This window comes from Ictalurus furcatus, chromosome 12, assembly GCF_023375685.1.
Source record: "Ictalurus furcatus strain D&B chromosome 12, Billie_1.0, whole genome shotgun sequence".
NCBI classification, from domain to species: domain Eukaryota; kingdom Metazoa; phylum Chordata; class Actinopteri; order Siluriformes; family Ictaluridae; genus Ictalurus; species Ictalurus furcatus.
In genome coordinates this window covers 29,428,928-29,452,423 of record NC_071266.1, presented here as the reverse complement: position 1 = coordinate 29,452,423, position 23,496 = coordinate 29,428,928, and the positions used below count along the sequence as shown (strand labels likewise).

The window sequence follows — 23,496 nt, the reverse complement described above, 5'->3', positions numbered from 1 at the left end:
AGAAGAGGAAGGAACACCAAGAAATGCTGGAGAGCATGAAGGACTCCTATCTCAACAACCTGGACATCATCATGGGGAGAGAGCGAGAAGAGGTGAGAAATATAGAGTGGTGTTTACTGAGCTGTCGCTATCGCTATCTGAGATATAAATAATTACAGGCCAGAGTACGACTAATAAATGTTTATTCAGCGTGTTTCATGAATATTTCACAACACAAAGTGCTTAACGACGGACCATGGAAATAACCATTTTGATTATTGCTTGTAAATTTATCAAATTAAATTTGATATTTTATTTTTCATATTATTGCTGTACATCGGTGAGCACTTTAAGTTGTACAATATAAATGTTTTTGTCTTTTTAAGTGTCAGGACCAGTTTATACTTTTAAAATTGACTAATAGGCAGAAACGTAAAAAAAAAAAATCGTCACTGATGCACATGTAAGGTGTGTGAGCCTTTTTTATATTTAAGATAATAAATAATGCTTCACATGACCTATAAATGCTATAAATTTACACACACAAAAAAGTCGGGGGAAAAATGGACAATTACCTTTATTGATGCAGTTTAACTGACTGTGATGATGATGATGACGACGATGAGCACTGTAACTACTTATATTTGTCTGTGTTTCTCTACAGCCAATCCCTTTTCCTGAGGGAACGCCACTAGTTCCTGTTTTAAACATGCAGTAAGATTAAAATCATCTGGGTTTGGATCACGTGTCGTTTATTTCCGGTGTCTCTAGAATTTAGCTGAAGCCCTGAACCTCACTGTAAAATCTCGGTTTCAAGTAAATTATAAAATCTTTATTAATCAGAGAATCTTGTGTTTATTTGACGTGGTTCAGTTGCAGTTTAAAAGGAGGTGTGTGTGTGTGTGTGTGTGTGTGTGTGTTTTAAGTTAAATATGGTGATGGGGTCCATTATGACATCTATTTGAAGTCCTAATTGGACATAATTGCTCATTATAATACTTCACTGAGTGCATTATAAAACACACACACACAGTAGACACTCAGACCAACATCACTAGAGATGATCACAATGATATTAAAGAGTGATATAATGGTTAGAGGTTACCATGAAAAACATTATGAAAAATATGGAAAAACATAAGCCTTATATCAATGAATTATATTCCCCCAATTAGCCTTAAGCTCTGTGATTGTGTAACTGAATTATCCTGAAGCTCTACAAACGTGTAACTGTATTAAGCTGAAGCTCTATTCTGTATGATGTGATTCTAATGCTCTATGATCTTGAATCTGTATGATCCTGTATGTTTGGGAATAGGAAAGAAGCTCTGCTTTGACACCGCTTATATTTACAAGTAAAAGATATCAAATAATGAATAATATAATAATATAATGCAATAATGAACAAGCAGCATTTCCTAAGCACATGCAGCATGATTAAAGAGCTGAAACACTCATGTACATCAAATATGTTGATGTACATACAGAATGTGTGTTCTTATGTTAATGTGGTGGTTATGAACCTCAGTACTTATGACTACTGAGGGAGTTGAAAGTGTCTGAGTAATTCCTTGATCTGTCTCCAGCTGAAAGGATTACAAATATAAAGATGAAGATAAAACTAGAGTAACTCGTATAAGGGTTGGGCGATATAAACTATTAGAATATATCCTTATTAAAATATTTTGATAATTAATAATGTTGCTCACCCTTGTTGGATAATTTTATGGTAATTATCTAGTCTAGGGTAATTCTGTGTAGAACAGTGTCAAACAACCTCAGTCAGGATTAAATCCTTTTAATGACAAAAGCTTTTGGGCTCAATTGGAATTTGAACCGAGTACAGAGTGACAAGAAGAGAACACTTCCTCATATGAGTCACCCCCCCCCCTCCCCCCTGTGTGCAAGGAACTGGTCCAGTAAGTACCCTTTCTAATCAGCACAAAATCTGAAACACAAATATATATAGAGAGAGTTGTTTTCCACCGAGTCTCTCTCTCTCTCTCTCTCTCTCTCTCTCTCTCTCTCTCAAATGAGGAAATGACTATAGAGAGTTAGAACACTGGGTTACAGGAGTTTAAGAAAAACATCAAGTTTCTTAAAATGTGCAGCATAATATAACATTTAAAATCAGGTTAGAAGTGGCAACACAAGGCCGATGGAGCAGCAGCTGAAACAGAACAGGAAGGCCCAGACTGGAGTCTGGAATACCAACCTGCGCACGCGCACACACAGGAACAAGCCACTCCTTTACTGGTTCACTTTCACAATAAAGCGAGTTGCACTGCAGAGCTGTCACTTATCTTCCTCCAAGATGGCTGAGGTAACACTGCTCTCATTTTCTCTTTTTTAGCCTGTTACTAGCCTTGCAATTGTGTAACGTGTGCTTTGTGGCTATTTCTTTTAATAGAGACCACAAAAGAAATCCAAAGAAGAAAGGTGAGCTACTTTCACTTTCTTTAGTTTAAGAGATTAATTGAGATTAAAAATGTAAAGTCTGTGAGCTTGTGTTGATTTTGTGTTTCTCAGTGACTTCCTGTAAACCTGCTTTTACTGTTTTTGCGTTGCTCTCATGTTTGAGCAGAAAACTGTCCTCTCATTTCTCTGTGTACTTACAACAGGGTGATCGAGTATGTGACCAAAAGCAATTTTGTACACAATGCTTTCATCCTCTTCAAGAAAGCCACTGATATAGTCGCTGAATGTTTTCCTTTTTGCACACTGACGGAAGAGCAGCAGATACTGAAGCAGATACTGGATCAGGTGAGTGGAGCTGCTTTAACATACTGGTGTAATGGGGCTTTTAATCTCAGTGTTTAGAGTGATCAGAAAGTTCGAGAACTGGAAATAAACTACAGAGTGATAATAAACTGATAATATTATTATTCAGCTGTAATACTGACTACACTTCTTCACTGTGAGGTCAAATAACCACTTACACAATTTACACTTTCATTATACCCATTTCATTTCCATTTCCAGCTGAATAAGAGTTAGTGTAAGTATCCCGGAGTTTATTACCATCACAGCAATTTGCAAACAATTACATTTTTCTTTATTAAGAACAACACATCACACTTTTGATCAGTGATCAATTCAACTGTTAAAGCATGCAATAATTTACCACGGATCGGTGAATTTGTGTTTTATGTTGGTTTATTATCATTAATAAAGTAATCAAGGTAATCACTCAAAAACTCTGATCGCTCAAAAAAAAACAACAACACTGTAATGTTGAATAAACAATGGCCTGTACTTGAAAATAAATGTTGATTTTGCCGTCTAATGCTTTTCTTCATCTAGCTGTTCACCAATGCTAAGCTTTCCCAAAAAACTGTAGCCTCAGCATTGTCAAGATGGCTCAGCTACTTTCATGCCGTTTGCATTTTTCAGAAAGATGTTTTAAGTACCCCGTCCCACGTGCCCCCGTCCCCCGTCCCCCCACAATGTTTCGGTTACAGGAATTTGTGTTATGATAAGCTCCTCGACAATCACTTGACTGCTGCTTAATTTGTAAGTTGGATCGATCTGGTCCAAGCTCCTTTATAATTTTTTACCTTCATTTGAACACCTTGTGAAAGGGTTTTTTTTTGTAAAGATAAAACCTAATTTTCTTTCACCTGGAAGTAATGCTGCGGCTACTTTGTACGTTATTGCTTGCGGTGCCGTCAACTAACAAGCTGCTGAGTGGGCAAGAGAGTCGTTGAGAATGGTCCAATGACATGAGGGCAAAAACTAGAAAAACAATATTGATTCGCTAACAACAAAAGTGGGTGTGTCTGGGGTGCAATGAGCTGTGCCCCAAAGAAAATCTGAAGCAAGCCAATTAGAGAACAGCTTCAATTCACCTACTTTTCAGAAGTTTAAGGACCTACATCCGCACGCACGCATTCATTCATTCAGGTCAAGTAGGTCGTGTTACTGAGAAACCGCAAAAAAGTGTAAACTCCTCTGTCCTGAAGATGTTGGAAACTTTACTTGTCTCATATAATAGTCTTCACTTTTTCCTGAAGATGCTGCACAGCATCCTGTTCTCAGGTCACATTCATGCAAAGTACCCTGCAAATGTCATCTTTGATCATTTTGAAATATTGGGCGCAACGATGACAGATTTCCCAAAACCAATCAAGCAATACAAAACCCACGTGGCTCTCCGAACACCTTTCTCCTTCCTCCTGGAACTGGTTAGTGAAACATGATAAGTTATAATAATAAAATTATACTTTTATTTCCCTCAATATTTGAGTGCAGTTTGTAATGTTTACTCTTTTCTCTCAGGTCACAAAATGCTACGGCCAAAACAATGAAAGCACAGTGAAGAAAAAGCTGTCTCATATATTACAGTGTTGTAAAAAATCAAGTGATGATTACCCTCTGATTTCCACAGTCATATGTATCTGTGAGATCAGTGGGTCCACATACTATGGGGCGTCTCTGTCCTGTGGAAGTGACAAAGAGCAAAAAATAATGACTGCTGTGTCCTGTCTACATGTTTGGCATCCCAAAGTTTCCTCTGCTGTGACGTCTGTGTTTCCTGACGGCTCTGGAGAACCACATAGTGTAAAACTCCCAGATACAGTGAGCTGTAGAGCGTATGCAATGGAGGACCTGGGGAATCTGAAACCACCTTGTAAACGCTGCAATCAGCTTTATTCTCTTCCTAATCACACAGACAATTTAAATACTGCTGGTAACTGTGCTGAGACCGAGGCGATCAGTAATCTCCTCAAAGCAAAAGAGGATGTGAATGATCGGACCACCATCAATGGAGGTGTTTATGATAAAACGGAGATTAAACAAAAGATGGAAGAATACATTGAAAACAACATTGTTAATATTGATGATGTCTATTTTCCCAATTAACCTGAAGCTGTGCGATCATCTAAATCAATTTTGCTGAAGCTCTATAATCGTGTAACTGAATTATCCTGAAGCTCTACAAACGTGTAACCGTATTATGCTGAAGCTCTATTCTGTATGATATGAATTTAAAGCTCTATGATCTTGAATCTGTATGATCCTGTATGTTTGGGAATAGGAAAGAAGCTCTGCTTTGACACCGCTTATATTTGCAAGTACAAGATATCAAATAATGAATAATATAATAATATAATGCAATAATGAACAAGCAGCATTTCCTCAGCATTTTGTATTCCATAAAATAAATCATAAATGATTAATAATATTTGCTTTCCTGTCTTGTGTCTCTTTAAAAAGCAGTTATAAATGAGGAATTCATGGGGAAAAAATCCTAATATTTAAAGACAGTTTGGAGATTATGTAAAAACTGTCATGACAAACAATATATTCAAATATTATTACTTTTTTAAATAATAGAAGTTTGAATATAATTTGAACAACTTCAAGCTATTTAAAATGTTTTATACTGGTAATATTAGAAGATGAGTAAAGGTGTTATTGATGGATACTGATGTGTGTATTAATGTTATTTTCAGCATCTTTGTCCCTGAATGTAGGACGAATGTGAAACACTTTATTTTGGTCACAAATCATTCTCTCAGTCTGCTTTAATAATCACACTTTGAGGATGTTTTGCTGAAAGAGATATAATCTAAAACTTGTTAACAACACATGCAGCGTGATTAAAGAGCTGAAACACTCTGACCACATCACACACTTCGGTCCCCGTACACACACAACTTTAGACTGGATTATGTAATGTGCATTTAAATAAAAAGTGTTTACACACTGCCCAGTTTATAATACATAAACAGTTTATTAGGAATCTGCATGATTGGCTCTTACTTTCTTCCTGTGAAAGGATATATATATATATATATATATATATATATATATATATATATATATATATATATATATATATATATACGGATATTTACAGTGTCACACTGTAAATGTTTTAGTCTGTAAATTTGAACATGGCGCCCATTAAATTTAAACCATCAGCAGCAGGGTGTGAGTGCTACATGTCACTGTGGTATAAGCGGAACTTGTGTACATGTGCTTTTTTTTAAATTTATTTAATTTTTTAAAAATAATTATTTATTTATTTACTCACGCATTCATCTGTTATGCACACACATCACACTCATACACACACTGGGTCTGCTTTCACAAAAAGGGTTGGTTCGTATTGCTCTTACCCCTTCTCAGCAGATACCCAGACCTGGGCCCAGGATATTTTCCCTCACCAAGTAGCCCTGCCTTACCTTGGCAGCGGTATTCAAGGGAGCGAGGCCTCACGCTTCCTGTCTCCAAGCAGCCCTGTTAAGGGAGTTCCAACCCTTGTCTCCACAGTGGTATTACAGGAATTTCTTGTTCATTTATTCATTACAACTGAACCTTTTTCATAATTCATACACATATACCACAGAAGCACACATTAAAAACATTCACATAATCATCTGGTTCTTTTTTTACCAGAGGCCCAAACTTAATTTATTTTTTCTTCTCCCATCCACTGCTCTCCTAGAGGTTTCAGTTATTTTATTCAATTATTCATCTTTGAGGTACCTCTAGGCTCGTGCAGAGGGGACCGGCTCCTGTCTCCACTCCCCGGGGCCTCTCCCTCCCAGACAGCAGGTTCTCTACAGCAGAGCTTTGAATAAAACAGGTGTCTGCTTACCTTTTTTCCTATATGGCCAGTATCTGCTGTCCACGGAGTGGTGAAGTCCCACCGGATGGGATCAATTCTCCAGCCATAACCCTTCTGGCTGGCTCGCCAAAATGTCTTATCTATAATGACTAGTTTGCTGAATTTCCTCTAGATAGTCATTACAATAATCCTCAATTTACTGATCAAAATGAAGCCACAAACAAAATAGATGGGAGAAGCAAAAATCCAGTTTATTGTTCAAAAAACAACATGAGATCCCCTCGTGAGACGTCCCAAAAGTGATCTGAATCTAAGCACAGATTCACTGCCCTATTTATACAGTCTTATCTTTAGGTTACACCTACTTATCTTATTCTTTTGGAATCCCAATATGCTTTATTAACGTCTTTTTCTGATTCCCCTAAACCACTTCTTGAAATTTGAAATACCATTAGAACAAGCTTTTCTCAATCTGAAATCCCCTTAAAACACATTTCCATACATTGCATATACCCTTATCTCCATGTTTTCATTCTGGGTATTTTAAACAATTTTAAAGGCCTTCACTGCCATTTCCATTTCCGTTAACCGAGCTGTGCGCATCTCTTCGCTCGTTGTCCTGAACAATTAATTTGGATATTTTCATCACTTCTTCATTATGGGTAAGATATATTTTTATTATTGCTTAATGTTACACATATTTCTTCTCTAATTCTAAGTTTATCTATATGTTTTTGGTGCTTTTTAGACATTCTGTGAGTATATGTGTGTGTGTGCGTTTCTCTTGACCTTATTTGAGTGTGAGGGTGTGTGTTTCTCAAAACATCGTATGACTGTGTTTTTCATGCTTTTTAACCATGTCATGTATTGATACCTGTTTCCTGTGCTTTTACATGTATTTATGAATATATTTTAAGTGTTACCACTACTGTTTTATCTAATTTCCGTCCTTTCTCTCTGATCTCCATCCAGCTAATCAACGCCCTCCTGCAGCTGGCCTTTCTCTCTCTCAGTTGCTAAATCTCACAGGCCTCAGTGGCCAGGCTGAATATATACGTCGATGTTACAGCTCTGCTGGAACGTCTCTGCTCCTCACCTGCACCCACTGGGCATCCCTATTCTCCCGCCTATCGTATCATTCCATCGGTGACCTATGTTCATGCGTCCACTCAAACTGAAGCTCAATTTCTTCCCGTAACTTCTGTGGAGGGCCCTTTTATTATTTCCTCTGATCACATCATATGACCTCTCATCTACAAATTCTTCACCTACAAGCCCTATGCCCTCCCCAGAATATGTGTATGATAGTGATTCTCAATAAACTACATACTCTGTTACCCTTGTGTTTTCCTGTGACTTAAATTAATTACCACAGAGCCTCAGTACTTATGACTACTGAGGGAGTTGAAAGTGTCTGAGTAATTCCTTGATCTGTCTCCAGCTGAAAGGATTACAAATATAAAGATGAAGATAAAACTAGAGTAACTCATATAAGGGTTGGGCGATATAAACTATTAGAATATATCCTTATTAAAATATTTTGATAATTGATAATGTTGCTCACCCTTGTTGGATAATTTTATGGTAATTATCTAGTCTAGGGTAATTCTGTGTAGAAAAGAGTCAAACAACCTCAGTCAGGATTAAATCCTTTTAATGACAAAAGCTTTTGGGCTCAATTGGCATTAGAACAGAGTGACAAGAAGAGCACACTTCCTCATATGAGTCACCCCCACCCCCCCTTTGTGTGCAAGGAACTGGTCCAGAAAGCAGAAGTACCCTGTCTAATCAGCACAAAATCTGAAACACAAATATATAGAGAGAGTTGTTTTCCACTGAGTCTCTCTCTCTCTCTCTCTCTCTCTCTCTCTCTCAAATGAGGAAATGGCTATAGAGAGTTAGAACATTGGGTTACAGGAGTTTAAGAAAAACATCAAGTTTCTTAAAATGTGCAGCATAATATAACATTTTCCATCACCCATTTTCACCCAAGTGATCAAAAATATTTGAACATGTGACTGCCAGGCGTTTGTTGTTGCCCAGCTCTGTCCTGTTAGATTGATTGTTAGATTTAATTACTAGCTCAGAATGTCGTGTCTTGATTTTAACATCAGGGATTTGCCTGTGAAGACTAAACTGACATGAAGGATAAAGAGCTGTCTATTGGGGGAAAAGAGAGAAAAGCCAATACAACAATTTGTAATGTTGACTGACCAGACATGAAACTGACCAGACATGAAACAGGTCAGTCAAGGTAGACAACAGCAGAAACATTGTGAGAGCTGTGAAGATAAAACCCAAAAATCTGTAAAGCAATATATATATATATATATATATATATATATATATATATATATATATATATATATATATATATATATATATATATATATATAGCTGCAAGAGCATTAGTGAAATGTGTGTTCTAGCAGCATTTCAACTGCAGGTGTGCAATGATGACCATGGATGTTGCAATCAGATTCAGATCCTTGATTCAAGATGAAGAAATAAAAACATTTCAGAAATACTATTACACAAAGTATATTACAGAATCTGTGTGGGTTCCTCTCAGCCTCCAAAAAACTGGCAAATTGATTGGCTAGGTATCATCACCAGCAGAGGGCGCTGTCTTACAACATTGATGAGTTCAAACCCACACTTTATACTCCAGGATGGCTGTAAGGATATAATAATTAAAAGTACTTGTGAATATTACTGTAAATGAAACTGAATTAGAGGAGAACGGGGCGTGTTGTCACACTTTTTCTAATGTTCCTTTTGTATGATGCGTTACAGTGGAATAAATGTCATACCAAATGAAAGAATGAATCCAAGTTTTTATATATTAAATCTGTACAGCACTAAAGGCCCTGAAAAAGGACAGTCAACATTAAATAAAATTAAGTTAACTTACTTTTAAAAAAGAGGCAACTGTCAAAATAAAAAATTTTAAAAAAACAACAACTGCAATTTTAAAAATGTAATAAAAGAGCCCAGGGCTGACTTTTTAAATTTAAATTTAAAAAAAATTATTCTCTTTTCCCTGGCTCCATGCGACCCTGTGTAGGACAAGCGGTACAGAAGATGGATGGATGGATGATTCTTTTTTAAAAGTTGCCCCCTTTAAAAAAAAAAAAGTTGTCTTTTTGCATTTAAAATGGACTTATATTTATTTAGTTGCCGTCCTTTTGAAAATGTTGTTTCTTCTTTTTTTTTTTGTGAAATTTTGATTTTAAAATTTGATTTAAAAATGTTTGTCAGGTTTGGGAGGTGAGAGTGGATTCAAGTGTAGATAGTATTTATTAAATAAGGTGTTGACAAATCAAATATTTGAAAAAAGGACAGTAAACATGATCAGAGTAAAATAAAATAAATGGTGCACTTATATAGTGCTTTTATCCAAAGCACTTTACACTGTGTCTCATTCACCCATTCACACACCAATGGTAGCAGAGCTTCCATGCAAGGCACTAACTTGCCATCGGGAGCACTTGGGGTTCAGTGTCTTGCCTAAGGACACTTTGGCACATGGAGTCACCCAGGCCAGGAATTGAACCACCAACCCTATGATTAGTGGACAACCCGCTCTACCACCTGCGCCACAGCCGCCCCTAGTATACAGAACAGAGAAGATATAAACTGTGAGCAATACTGTAGTACACACGACATCACACAAATACAGCAACAAACACTTGCCAATGAAACACGCAGAAAGCAGAAATAAATAGGGATGTTTATTAGGAGTGAGACATGTGACACGGTCATGTGACATGCTGGGGTTGATGGGTAGTGTAGTTCTGCACTGTATTCGGTACAACCATGGCAAAGTTGACTCTTTTTATTTAAACTTAACTCTGTTTTTCATTTCAAATGTACTCTTAAAAAAAGTTAACTGTTTAAAGTTGCTTTGTTTTATTTAAAGTTGACTCGAACGACCTCTTTTAAATCTTTCAACCTGCTGGTGGGAAGATTTGTTCCTACTGGGGGCGAGGCACTTTCAAAAAACTGAAGTCAGATTAAAAGAAAGATGTGATGCACTAGACTATATACTCTTGACAGTTTCATAACGGTTTTCTCCCTCACCACTCTGTATTTTTTTACTCAACGAAACAGGACTCTCCAGTAGATGCTGAGCAAGAAATATCACTCACATCTCTTGACATGAGGTAAGATAAATGTGCTTTACTTATTGTTTAATGAGAATGACTGCTTTTATGTATATAATTTATTTCATTTCTTTTTTTTTTTTTACCATCTAGTAAGCAAGCTAAAATTGTGAAGGACTTTTTACAGCCTGACCTCAATAAAGGTAAATGACAAAACTTTCTGAATTCTAAAAAGCATCAGCCTGGATCATACATGGTTCTCAGTAATATTTTAATAATGCATGAATTTATTTACAAATTCATGAATACATCAATGTTCAAGCGAAACCTTTTAGAGATATTTGAAGGTGTTGTACATATAACATATCACCACATAATAAGAGAGCTGATAAACAATAGAATAACTGTATTGTAGAGTGGAGTGTTTGTAGAGTGCTGTTACAGGATTGTGACTACTTACATCATTTCACTGCTTCACAAATGGGATTTTAATTATAATTCCTGTTCGTTCTCAAAAAATATTTCCTATTTCAAACCTAGCTGGTGTTGAACTAGCCTTATTTAGGAAATACATTTCTTTTGATCAAAACCATCTGTTGATTTTCAGCATGTCACAGGACAGAGAAATAGGTACTACACCACTGCTAAAAATAATCCTACACCACAGGAGTGTACACAAATATGTTCAGTAGCGTGACAGTAGCGCTGCTAGTTTAAAGATAGTGTAGCTTTTCCAGTAACCCGTAACATTTAAGTAGTGATAAGGCGTGACCACTCACTGCATGTTTTGTCCAATTGTCCATTTGTCCAATTGTAACCCTCTTCTAACCCTCTTTGCATGTAAAGCGACCAACCACAGTTTCTTATGTGGCGTATGGTGGGGGTAAATGATAATACCATAAGAAATGAACCCTGGAGTTTATTCTGTGATACAGAAAGTATTACTGGTGCTTTGTTGTTAACAAGCAACACAACATTTACTTACAAATAAAATTAAATCAAATAAAACAATTAAATAAGTTAGTTAATATCAGTACATGACCAGGGACATATTTTATGTTGATACAAGGAAAGAGTTTCACTTTTAAAAGTTGCCCAACAGATCTTTCAAGAGAATTAAAGTAATCTGCACAGTTTGCAAAGCCGTGTTTAATGACCACAGAAGTAATGCAGGAGTAATTCCAGGAGTGCGGTACTCATGTGCGAATAACGAATCCTGTAAAGGAGAAGGAAACTAATGCTCTGGCTAACTGGACAGAAAAAACACTTTTTTGTTGTTCATTTTCATTTATATTAGTTCATAAAATAAATGATTGCCTTCTAAGCTCATTTTAATGGCCTTGATAGTTTTGAAATTCATCTGGCACTTGAACATACGGGGCTGCGCTTTGTTATTATTTCTTTTAGTACATATAGGAAATATTCCTTTCAAATAAGCCGAAGGTCAGCTTTGAGGTCCGTGATGGTTTTACTGGTAATCTGTTCTTCACAGAAGAGAAAAGATGCTATTAAACAATAGTATTTGAATTTAAATATACTTCCTTTGAGTTGATTCTACATTCATTCAGTGATTTTAAGAAAAAAATCCAATTGATTAATCCCAATTAATTTTTTAAGCGATGAACAGCCCTATATAATTAATTCTACATGATTTAAAAATTCTTTCAGAGTATCTCAGTTTGAGCTTGAATTTGACGTACAGTGTCTCACTTAAATCTCTCACTTTCAGTGTAATATACACTTTCAGAATTAATCGGATGGTCTATGATTAAAACAAGACGACAAATTCATAATTGTTCTGAATTATCTTTAAATTGTGTTTGATTTCGTTATGCAAAATTATACACAGTTATTCATAAGCTGATTCACAATCTGGACATAATCAAGATGTTGCCCATTTAAATCGCTTCAGTGTAGCTAACTACTTTTTAAAAGAGATAGCTTGACTGTATCGGACGCGTCAACATTTTTATCAGTAAATATATTTCCAATGAGGTTATTCACATGAAATTTTCACCAGACATCAGTATTAACTCAAGAAATCTGGAAATATAAAGAATTCACAACATTAATATAATTTCCAAGCTACTCATAGTTAGGAGTTATATATGCTTTGCACTCCACTGGCATTTCTTTTTCTAACATTTGTACGCTTTGTAGTTAATCACTGAGTCACACTAGATACCGACCCGTGATGCGTTTCTGAATCATTTTTAGACACAGGTCTGACTTGCACCGAGCGGAGCATTGATATTAATCAGCATTTCAGCACTATGACATGTAGTTAGTAGCGTATACTAGTTAATAGTGGGTAAAAATGAAACATGGTGTTGAAAACTGTAAATGTTTAGTGAATATCAGGATTAGCTGAAGTCTAATAACACCACTGCGAATGTATTCATTGGGTTTCTCCCCAGTTTAAGCTGTTTCTGCTCAGCCACCATTAACAGCCAAGTTAAAAGTTATTCAATCAAAAATACTTTTAACAATGCTTTGTTTTTAAATGGGAGAAAATAAATTGTAAATTGTAATATAAATTCGTAGTAGTTATTTTTTACTTACATTATTAAACACATGAATATAATTATTTCCTATGTTAATATTGAAACAGTACAACAGTCTGTAGATTATAATATACTGTTATAATATGCTAGAGGGAGGTTACAAAGTGCTGTCATTCCTACACCGTTCACCTGATTTGGATGTAAATTCCCTCAAATTAAAGCTGAAAGTTTTGCACTTTGAACTCATATTTATGATTGAATTTTTTACTCCAGTTTTAAGTGTTGTAATGCAGTGAACCTCTTCAGAGCTGTAGCTGTTTTGCTGCATGCAAATCTGGGTGGACTAAAGTCTAAATTTAACGAGCGCTTGTTTTCACCTGGGCTGTAAGAGAATGGAGTAGTGCACCGTTCATATTAACATTAGAGTTGGGATATTTTATGTCGTGGTTATTATTTGTGTTGTTTTGTGGTGGTGCTTCACTTTTGAGTTATGGCACATATCACAGATTTTAAGTAGTAGTAGGTTTTAAGTTGATCTACTCAGGTCGGTTCCCTGAAATACTGAGTGTGCATCAGGACCGTGGTCTGTCAGTTGATGACCCCTGGGTTAAAGGGTGGGTAACGACTTAAAATACAACCTACTATAGTTTTGTTTTATGTTCTTAATTTTTGGTACCACCCATTTTCTCTCTCCTAAGTGAGACTAGTTTCATGTCATCCTGGATTGATGTTTGTCCAAGTATTTTATTGTCAATGAAAGCATGTCTTGTTTTTGTATACTTGTAAATAAACTCTGTAGCCATACTTCTAATTCTCCTGTCAGTCTTATACCCACCATCCACGTTCACCACTACCATCCATCCAGCCATCAATCAATTGTTCTCAGTCTCATCCTGGTCCTTAGCCTCCTGTGGGAATTTAACAACTACAGATGATTGCTTTAAGATTACGTAGGAAGTATGGTGTCCTGTAAAATGTTATTAAAATGCATCAGTGGAATCACTCCTGGGGAAATTCAATATGTTACCCAATCAATTGATCAAATATCTCTGCAGTATTACAGGTATTGCAGTGTATTACCAATAGGTAATCCATTAAAAATAGGTATAACTATTTTTAGTGTACGGTTTCTCCTTTGAATGGAGATTGATTAATGCCCTGTTTATAGGAATTAATTGATGCAGGTCTTCACTGGAAGTCGGTGAGTGTGTGGACAGGTGGGTTTGACTGAAAACCCACCAACCGCCGCTGGTAACAAGTGTAGGCTTGTCAGTGAATTTTAAGTTACTTATCAAAAGTGAACTCTAAAAATGCTGGTTTATTTTTACAGCTCAGTCACAGGGTTTATCTTGCTGTGTCGGGTAGTCAGGCCAACATGTCCTAAATTGGGTTGATAATGGATGACTCAGCTCATGCTGGGTTGAGAATGTAAACCATAAAGGTTACAGATATGTTGTTCAAGCAAGAAAAAAAATTCTGGAAATTTCCAATGTGCATGTTTAGACGGAGCAGCAACTAGAAAAAGTGAAGTCCATAAAGTAAAAGAAATCAGCTGCAACTGCAAGAAATACAAGTTCTTTTTGCTTTTATAGAAAATTGATCAACACCTCCTAACCAATCAGAGTCCAGAATTAATCAGTGCTGTGGTGTAATTAATACTATTTTCATAACTAGCAACAAAAGCTTGATTGACTTCACAAATGTAAAATTGGTTTAGAGACTTTGCTCACTTTATCATAAACTTTATCTATTTAATTGTTCAGTTACACCAGGGGATTATGTCCTGAAGATCAGAGACGTCGTCTCGATTCACCGCCAGTCACAGATTGCATTAAAAAAGATGGACGGATACAGCTTCAGGGAGGGAACTTTGGAAGACACGTTGTACAAAGATAAACCTGACATGTTAGAGGAGTGGGAGCAGTTCTACCTGAAAGAGGAGATGAAGATGGAGGTGATTGGTGTTCTCGAGGAGTTCCCCTGTGACTCCCTGAATGCTGAGCTGGTGCTGATGGTGTGTGAGGATGGGAAAGTGTTTGCTTATGAAGATGAGCACATGCATCTCGTTGCCAAAAGCCTGAAAGTGCTGTTTGACCATGGTCTTCAATTTCCAGGCATCAAACGGTACTACTGTTGCCAAGCCTTTGAGCACATGGTGAGCAGAATGTTATCCTATATACAGTACTTCCTGCTGATCGACTGCACATGGCCAACAGATTCATAAAGTTAAAATTTATTAATAAGTAGAAATTCTTAATAAACTTTGGCTTTGAGTTTAACATTTAGTTAAAAACCACAAAGTAATGGTTATTAAACTTGTATAAAATGTAAACAAAATTTCTCTTATAAACTAAAGATAAGAAAATTATGTAATATTTCTCATTATGAGATGATTATTTAACCAATGTAAGACCATTATGACTATTTATAGACATATTTGCTCATTTCAAGCTTAAAATTGTCTGGTTTTGCTATTTTTCAAATAATATAATGTTCTTATAAAATGCCACGCTTCCCAAATAAAGCCAACAACACTGGATACTTATGGACGAGTAACCTAAGGGTCTCGTCAGTGAGGTTTCTGGTGGATGCTCACCACACTCTAGATGAAAGTAATGATGTGATTACCTCCAGAAAATCACTTGCCATTCTAAGATGTGTGTATATATTTGGTCTTGAGACCTTGCTTAACCTGCTTACTATCACTCTGTAGATAGATGCTCAGTGGGACAGAGTGAAGAAATCAGCAAAAATGGTTGCACCAAAGAAGCAGGATCAGGACCTGGTGGATAGAATGGAAGAATCCTTTCTGATGAACCTGGACATTATTGTGCAGAGACTGCAAGCTGAGGTAAGTGTGTCTCTATATTTCTCTCAGTGACTCCTATAGCCGTGCTCTTTGCCTGCACTGTGCATTTCCTTCAGAAAATACACATCTATGTGTACTTGATTTGTGTGTATTTATTTAGCTAATCCAGGGATGTCCAATCTTATCCGTAAAGGGCCGGTGTGGGTGCAGGTTTTCATTCAAACCAAGCAGGAACCACACCTACACAAAATAATATAAATATTTGTAATGTAAAGTTTAGACTCCATAGCTAGTTTCTGTATGTGTTTAAAAATTGTTTTACTTCATTTGTTGTACCATTCCCACACAGCAGCCATGCAGAGTATCAAGTAATGTAGAGAGACATGGAGGCAACAGGAGAAGAAACACGCCGAGAAAATCCCCCACATAGAGCACACACTTCAACATGGGTAAAGATGACAGCGTAAAAGGTGAACCACAACTTCAAATGTCACTTAATGTCACTTAATGTCACTTAAAAAATGTAAGTGTGTAAGGCATTGTCATGCTGAATTATAGCTTAGTTTCGCCATAGCTTAAACAACATTCTCAATAAGTTATGTAATGGAATGTAAGAGATCTGTCGTTCAATGTTTAAAGTTACTCTAGGCGTCTGTGATTATTTGAAAAGTGAAAAAAATTAAAAACGCTGTCGTTTTCACCTTACAAAAACGTTCGGTAAATGTCTTATTAACTGAAATAATTGAATAATCACTGGAGTAAAGGAGAGAAACTAGACTTGAATTATTGAGGAAAGACTAGGAGGAAATCAGAATATGTTTCACAGCAGTTCTGCTTTATAAAACAATACCCGAATATTCTTATTCTGCAATTTGTTTCAGTTCTGTTTTTGTTCCTGTGTGTTTCTACAGCAATGCCGAAACGTCCAAGAGACCTGTGCGTACCTGTGCATGTAAATACCTGAAAGGAGCCGGAGCAGGGATTATACTGAGTGATGAGCTGCAGTAGGAGTGCTCCTGTTTCACCTTTACTTCATCAAAGTGTTATAATGCTGCAATCAAAGTGTTATAATGCAGACTGTATTTACTCAGTGAACTTATCCAGACCTCACTCCCTGTTCATTTTTCATTGCATAGAAATTAATCCATAGAAGGCGTTACTGTGTAGTGTGTCCGAATGAGGTGTCTTTTTGAATCTTGCATCTGAACCACAATGGACAGTAAAGACAGCCAGAAACCGATGCCAGTGGGTATTAAAGAGGTAAACAAGCGAGTGAAAGATTGTTGATGCAAACATGAAGAGCCAGAAGGAAGAAAGGTCTGCCTACTTGCAAGAATACCTCAGCAATTTTTTCAGTAGTTTTTAATCAGTCAAATATTCAAATAGTTTCAGTTTCCTGATCAGGGCCAATGTGGGAACAGTTCTGTTGAACATCTATTTCTATAGAAGTATCTCAGCACACACATTTTCAGGATTTTGTGTGTGTATAGTACATCATTTTTGATGTGTGTGTGTATATATATATATATATATATATATATATATATATATATATATATATGTGTGTGTGTGTGTGTGTGTGTGTGTGTGTGTGTTTATATATTTTTATGTGTATATACATGTATATATCACTTCAGTGTGAATCATTTTTTACAATTGAATGGAATTTAAGTTTTCAGTTTTTGATTTATAAAAAGGGGGGAAAACATTAGCTGCTTTTAAGTTTTGTATTTGCAATTTCTGATAATACAAATAAAAGGGATTTCATTTTTATTTCTCCTTCCTGGATTTTAAACCATAATAAAATGAGTATTTATTATTTTATTTAATTTTATTTTTTGTTATCGACACATTAATGGATTGCCAAAAGGTACATGAGAACCCTGTATTTTAGTTTCATTCTTTTTTGTTTCAAAGTGATAATGGAAAATCAGATTTTTTCCCCAGGTTTTTCTTAGCACCCACTAAACTAGAAATTAATTTTGAAAAAGAAATTGTGATAAAAAACTGTTTTAATTGTTTCAGCACACAAAGTTTAGAAATCAAATATTCATGAATCTAAAAAACAAAAGAAAAGAACTGCAGAACATTTTATCTTGTACAGTGTTTGAGCCTGAAATACAGTGAAATATTTCACTATTGTTTGTTTGAGATTCTAGAACTTTCTTCTGTCTTCATTGCTGTGAAATTCTTGCTTTTTTGACAGTGATCCATATACCATGTGTTAACACCATTCTGTAATCTACTATATCACGGATACACGTGCCACTAACGTGACTCAAATCGAGTAAAATTTGTATGTGTAGCGTGAGCAATTGTCTAACCTCCTGTTCTCTCTCAGTATTGGATTCTCACAGTTTTTAATATTATTTTTGCTTAACCCTCTTACCCATTAGTTCCCACAGTATTATGTCCCACAACCCTATATTCCCCATAGAAACAGCGCGCCAACCCTGAGTTCCCAGGCCAAAATTGGCCCCAAAATCCACATTTTAATTTGAACATTTTTAGGCCTTGAAACAACTTATAATAATGTATTTGTGTAATATTACTTTGAAAATGAAGCAGTTCAGTGTTTTTACTAAACTTAGAGCACAATTCTTAACTAGAGAAATTACGAAAATGCTCGCTAAAATCCTACTACTCATTTAGAAGTACCATACGAGCATCAGCGTGGTCAATGCCTTTGAATAAATTCAAGTAAATAATAAATAAATAAATAAATGCATTTTAGCGCAAAAGTCAAGTTTCTGGTGGTAATCAGACCAGCAGGTAGTGTTTTCACGAATGCACAGAAATGGTCACGTTATGACTCCAGACCCCTGCAGTGTCAGTCGCACTGGTTGATGCTGAAGATGAAGACGGGTCAGGGTCTGAATCAGGAGAGTTTGCGTCTCTGTCAGTTTCGGTTTCGGTTTCAACATCGCCTGAACGTTCACTGCTGTCACTATCTAGAATCCTCGCTTGCCTGTGTAACTGTGTATGTTTTCTCTTTTTTTCACTGTTTTAGATGTACCTGTGTTCACTGTAGGTGTAACTTTAGCTGGAACATGATTAGCTTTTCGCTTTGGCATTTTTAGTTCACTTCTACTATTACACCAATATTCACGCTTGGATCATCTTCATTGTAATGACGGCGTATTGTCGTAATCACGTCGTGACGTCATGACGTCATCAACCTTCCGGGTCAAAAATAATAATTAAATAAGTAAGGAATCATAGCAGAGTAATGCCGGTACACTGGCCTTATGGGGATAACGTTTACACTGTAAAGCCGCTATATCGGCCTTACGGGGATTTGGCATAGACAACCAAGCCGGTATATCGTCCTTTTCTGCCTAACAGGGTAAGAGGGTTAACTAAGTTTGATACATCACTGATATGCGCTATATGTTAATATGTTTTGATTATTCTGGCCTCCATTGTTTTTTTCCCACTAATTTGCACAGTCCTTGTTTCTGTCCACATTTCAGCTTAACTCAAAATATAATTTCTTTCTTTTTCAGCACGAGATACAGCATAGAATAAAGCCTTCAAACAAGCACAATTGCCACTTTTTGCTTTAATGTTGAAATGTATAATTTTATAACTGAAGAAAATGTTTTTTATTGATTTGAAATAAAGCATTTTTCTATAAAGCAGTGTGGGACTGTATTTCATCATCATCTTCATCATCATTATGCCTGCTATAATTTATACTTCTGCAAAACTACTCCACTTGCAGTTACTCTCCCTCTGAGCAAACATCACTGGTCAAGTGTGGGAATTGAATCATTAACACTCACAGGGTCCTAATAGAACAAGAAGAATGTTGCTTCTGGTTTAGTAAGATACAAGCCTGGTCAGTCTTTTTATGGATATTATTTTGAATATTTGGTTCAGCACAGGGACAAGAAACCTAAAACAAACAAAAACAAACAAACAAACAAAAAAGAAGCCAACTTTAAAAAAAAATGTGATTCATCAGTCCAGGCCACCTTCTTCCATTGCTGCATGGTCCAGTTCTGATGCTCATGTTTCCATTGTAGGTGTTTCGGTGGTGTACAGGGGGTCGGCATGGGCACTCTGACTGCTCTGCAGCTACGCAGATCCATACACTGCAAGCTGTGATGCTCTGTGTGTTTTGACTCCTTTCTATCAGATACAGCATGAACTTCTTCAGGAATTTGTGCTACTTCTGTGGGATTGGACCAGACGGGCTAGCCTTCACTTCTCACGCACATCAGTAAGCCGTGGGAGCCCATGACCCTGTCACTGGTTCATGGTTGTCCTTTATTGGACCACTTTTGGAAGGTACTAAGCACTGCATCCAAGGAACACCCCACAACACCTGCTGTTTTGGAGATGCTCTGACCAAGTCGTCTAACAATCGCAATTTGGAATTTGTCAAAGTTGCTCAGATCCTTACACTTGCCCATTTTTTTATGCTGTACACAGCAAAATCACCAGTGTTGAATTCACACCCTTCAGTGTTTATATAAGTCCATTGGACTCGTTTAAACACTCTGGGTGTTAATTCAACACTAGGGATTTTACTGTGTATATTATAGGAGGCACAAGTCAGGAATACTACAGACAGGAGTATTTAGACAAGGGATAGTGAAAGTTCATACATAAACAAAGCAGTCAAAATGAACAGAATTTATGCAAGAGGAGACATTAACAACAGTTCACAGTGTGTAAATAAAAAGTAAGGTGAAGTGGAGGTGATTAGTGAAACTAGAATTCTGGTGCTACCTTCTTATTATGGATAGACAATAATGTATGAATATATTAACCATTGCATAGTAAATAAGCATTTAATATACCAGGAACAATTTATTTACAGTTTTGAAAACAAACAAACAATTATTTGAGAAGAAGAATTAAGTAACAGGGTTTAGGGTCAACAGGTTTTCACTCAGTCTCAGCCAGGCAGACAATCAGTCTAAAGTAATCTAGCTAGCTAATAAACAAAGCAACTAGGAGGTTAGCTGATAATGATAAAACATCAGCTAAACATCAGATGCTCACTCATGGCAAAAAAGTTAATTTGACACCTTTATAAAAAAGCACTACTGTATATGAATGAAACCAACAGCAGCAAAGGTTGATCAGTTCTTCCAAGATGGCTGAGGAAAGAACAATTACTGACAAAAGGTAAGCTAGATCATTTTTTTTCATCAAAGAGCTTTTATTGATAAGAACAATGTATGAATGATGTACGAGGCTTAAAGCTGCTGAATCGTGTATTCATGTCAATTCATGCTTTCATGTGGATCCCCTCCCTCTCTCTCTCCCTCCTTCTCTCTCCCTCTCTCTCTCTCTCTCTCTCTCTCTCCTTCTCTCTCTCTCCCTCCCTCCCTCTCTCTCTCTCTCTCTCTCTCTCTCTCTCTCTCTCTCTCTCTCTCTCTCTCTGCTAGTTCTTCCAATAAATTTCATACACATTAGTGCAAATACACTGACTACTATTTTATGTAAAAAGAAGGACAATCTCCTACCATCCCATGTCAAATCCAGCTGTTTTGTATCATTTTCATTTTAAAGTCCATCACTGGCTATTTTTGTATTGTTTAACTGGATAATTGATTGGATTAAATTATAATCTTATTAATGTGCAAATACCATGTAATACTAAATTAAATCTGAGAACTTCAGTCTTTTGTCATGGTTGATTTAGCTGCAAAGCAAACCCATTAGTATACAAAGAGGTGAATGCTAGCGGTGTTGTTTCTCACCATTTCCTAGAGAGAGAGAGTGGCACAGGTTTCTGAAACCTGACTGGAGGACCGTGAGAGACATTTATTTGTCAGTTGCTAAATTCATCTGTCTACCTAAAAAAAAGATGACTGAGACGAATCCCACTGTTCTCTCAAGAGAACTAGAGAAGAGGTAAGCTAAGCTAACTTGTTTTTAAACTTAGAATGTTTTAATTTTGATGTAATTTGGTTGGAGTTTAATTGGAAAAAGCCATGCTTCTTATTACATGCTTTCCTGTTAGCTCGTAGGTCTTTGCTGAAAAAGTGTCATGAGATTTTTCTCTGTAGTCTAGTCATTTCTGTCACTGGAGTCATTTATTCTCATCTTAACATCCCACAAGCAGTCGATCTAAGCAGCTGTATTACTTTAGCATGTAAACTATCTTCACAAATCACAGGGTTTTTTCACAGTCTGCAAACTGCAAATCCCATACAACAGGATACTGTTATGACACAGAACATCTCAGTTCTCTCATTCACAAAAGCTGTGTAGTAAATGTAGTAAATGTAAGCGCTCAACTCTGCTTTTCTTTAATACATCAGCATATTGAATTTTTATCTCAATGTAGCATTTTAACTGAAGACACATCTTTATTTGAGACTGTAGTTTTGCATAAATTTCACAATTGTCATAATGAATTGTTGGGAAAAGTTGGGACAGGGCAACAAAATGCTGGAAAAGTAAGTGTTGCTGTAGGAACATTTTGCAAATAATTAGGTTAGTTGGCAACAGATCAGTAACATGATTGGGTATAAAAAGAGTATTATTTTCCTCAAATCATTCACAACTTTTAATGTGATTATCTCCTTTTGTTTGTTTTTAAATTGCATAATGACTACAAATACAGTTAAACTCACAGTGAACCTTGAAACCTTGTCGTAATGTTGCAATGTTTTTAATAGAATTAAAACAACCAAATTACAAAACTTGTGATTTTTCCTATAAACAGATAAATTACAAGGTTTTTTTTTTCCATCAACAGTATTAATGCTTGTATTTCTCAGAAATATTAAATACAAGTTTGAAAACTTTCCTGAAAGTTCCGCAGGATTTCAAGATAATAAAATGATGTTCTACAAATTGATATATGTTGCAAAAATGCCATCTTTTTCCAGAAGTCCTCTCTTTTTCAGTGTTTTCCAGTGTTTCCAGAGCACAGTAGACAGTAAATAAATAAATAAATAAGAATAACTGAATCTGAATAGAAAAACAATAGAAAAACATGTTTAATAAATTAAATTATGGTGACTTTTAAAAAACATTGGGTTAATTTTGTTTCCTTGCTGTCTATCTGTCTGAGTTGGGTTATGTAATTTTGTATAGTTAACCGTCACACCAGCTAGGTGCTGGGAACCCCCAAACATGTGCAAACATCTTAAATACAGATAACTAAAGGAAATGCGTAATGCATGGTTGACAGAACGAATGCATGGAGGAAGAGTGGAGGAGGGAGGATGTGTGTGTGTGTGTGTTTGTGTGTGTGTAGTTGCGTGCTCCACCATAGAACTTGATGCAATTGTACACACTGAACTTACAGAACCAGCAGAGCTATAGAGGAGAGAGATGTTGTGAGGAGTTCAAAGATTTCATGTACAGTGATTACCAGAGGCAGAGCCTGTAAAAAGAAAGCAGTTAAGATTGTCTCTGATCCTGGTCTTTCTTCAGGACTGAGATCCAACACCATAAAACCATTAACTTCCAGGCCCAGAGACAGTTTCTTCCCCAGAGCTGTTGCCCTGTTGCCATGCTGAGAACCGTCTGCTCGGTACATACTACTCATCT

At 36.3% G+C, this 23,496-nt stretch overlaps 2 protein-coding genes across 6 annotated transcripts in view; both read left to right on the top strand.

The window, feature by feature from the left end:
* Positions 1 to 826, top strand: part of LOC128615419 (uncharacterized) — a 2,524-nt gene extending 1,698 nt beyond the window's left edge. The window contains exons 4-5 of the mRNA XM_053637488.1: positions 1 to 92; positions 644 to 826. The exon at positions 1 to 92 is cut by the window's left edge and continues 46 nt beyond it. Of these exons, the coding sequence (XP_053493463.1) occupies positions 1 to 92; positions 644 to 697 (146 nt within the window). The 3' untranslated portion in view covers positions 698 to 826. The remainder of the gene's footprint in view (positions 93 to 643) is intronic.
* Positions 827 to 961: 135 nt separating this feature from the next.
* On the top strand, positions 962 to 17,427 carry LOC128615418 (uncharacterized). Of its 5 annotated transcripts, none has more exons than XM_053637486.1 (9): positions 962 to 2,302; positions 2,390 to 2,418; positions 2,601 to 2,742; positions 10,670 to 10,722; positions 10,816 to 10,865; positions 14,930 to 15,321; positions 15,880 to 16,017; positions 16,328 to 16,445; positions 16,887 to 17,427. In XM_053637486.1, exons 1-8 carry the CDS (start codon positions 2,138 to 2,140, stop codon positions 16,403 to 16,405), a joined length of 1,047 nt encoding a protein of 348 aa, XP_053493461.1. In that variant the 5' UTR covers positions 962 to 2,137; the 3' UTR covers positions 16,406 to 16,445; positions 16,887 to 17,427. The 5 variants fall into 5 exon arrangements, 4 of the variants coding, with proteins under 4 accessions (XP_053493461.1, XP_053493460.1, XP_053493459.1 ...); XM_053637485.1 differs by having other exon boundaries at positions 16,325 to 16,445; XM_053637484.1 differs by lacking the exon at positions 16,887 to 17,427 and having other exon boundaries at positions 16,136 to 16,395.
* Positions 17,428 to 23,496: the final 6,069 nt, after the last annotated feature.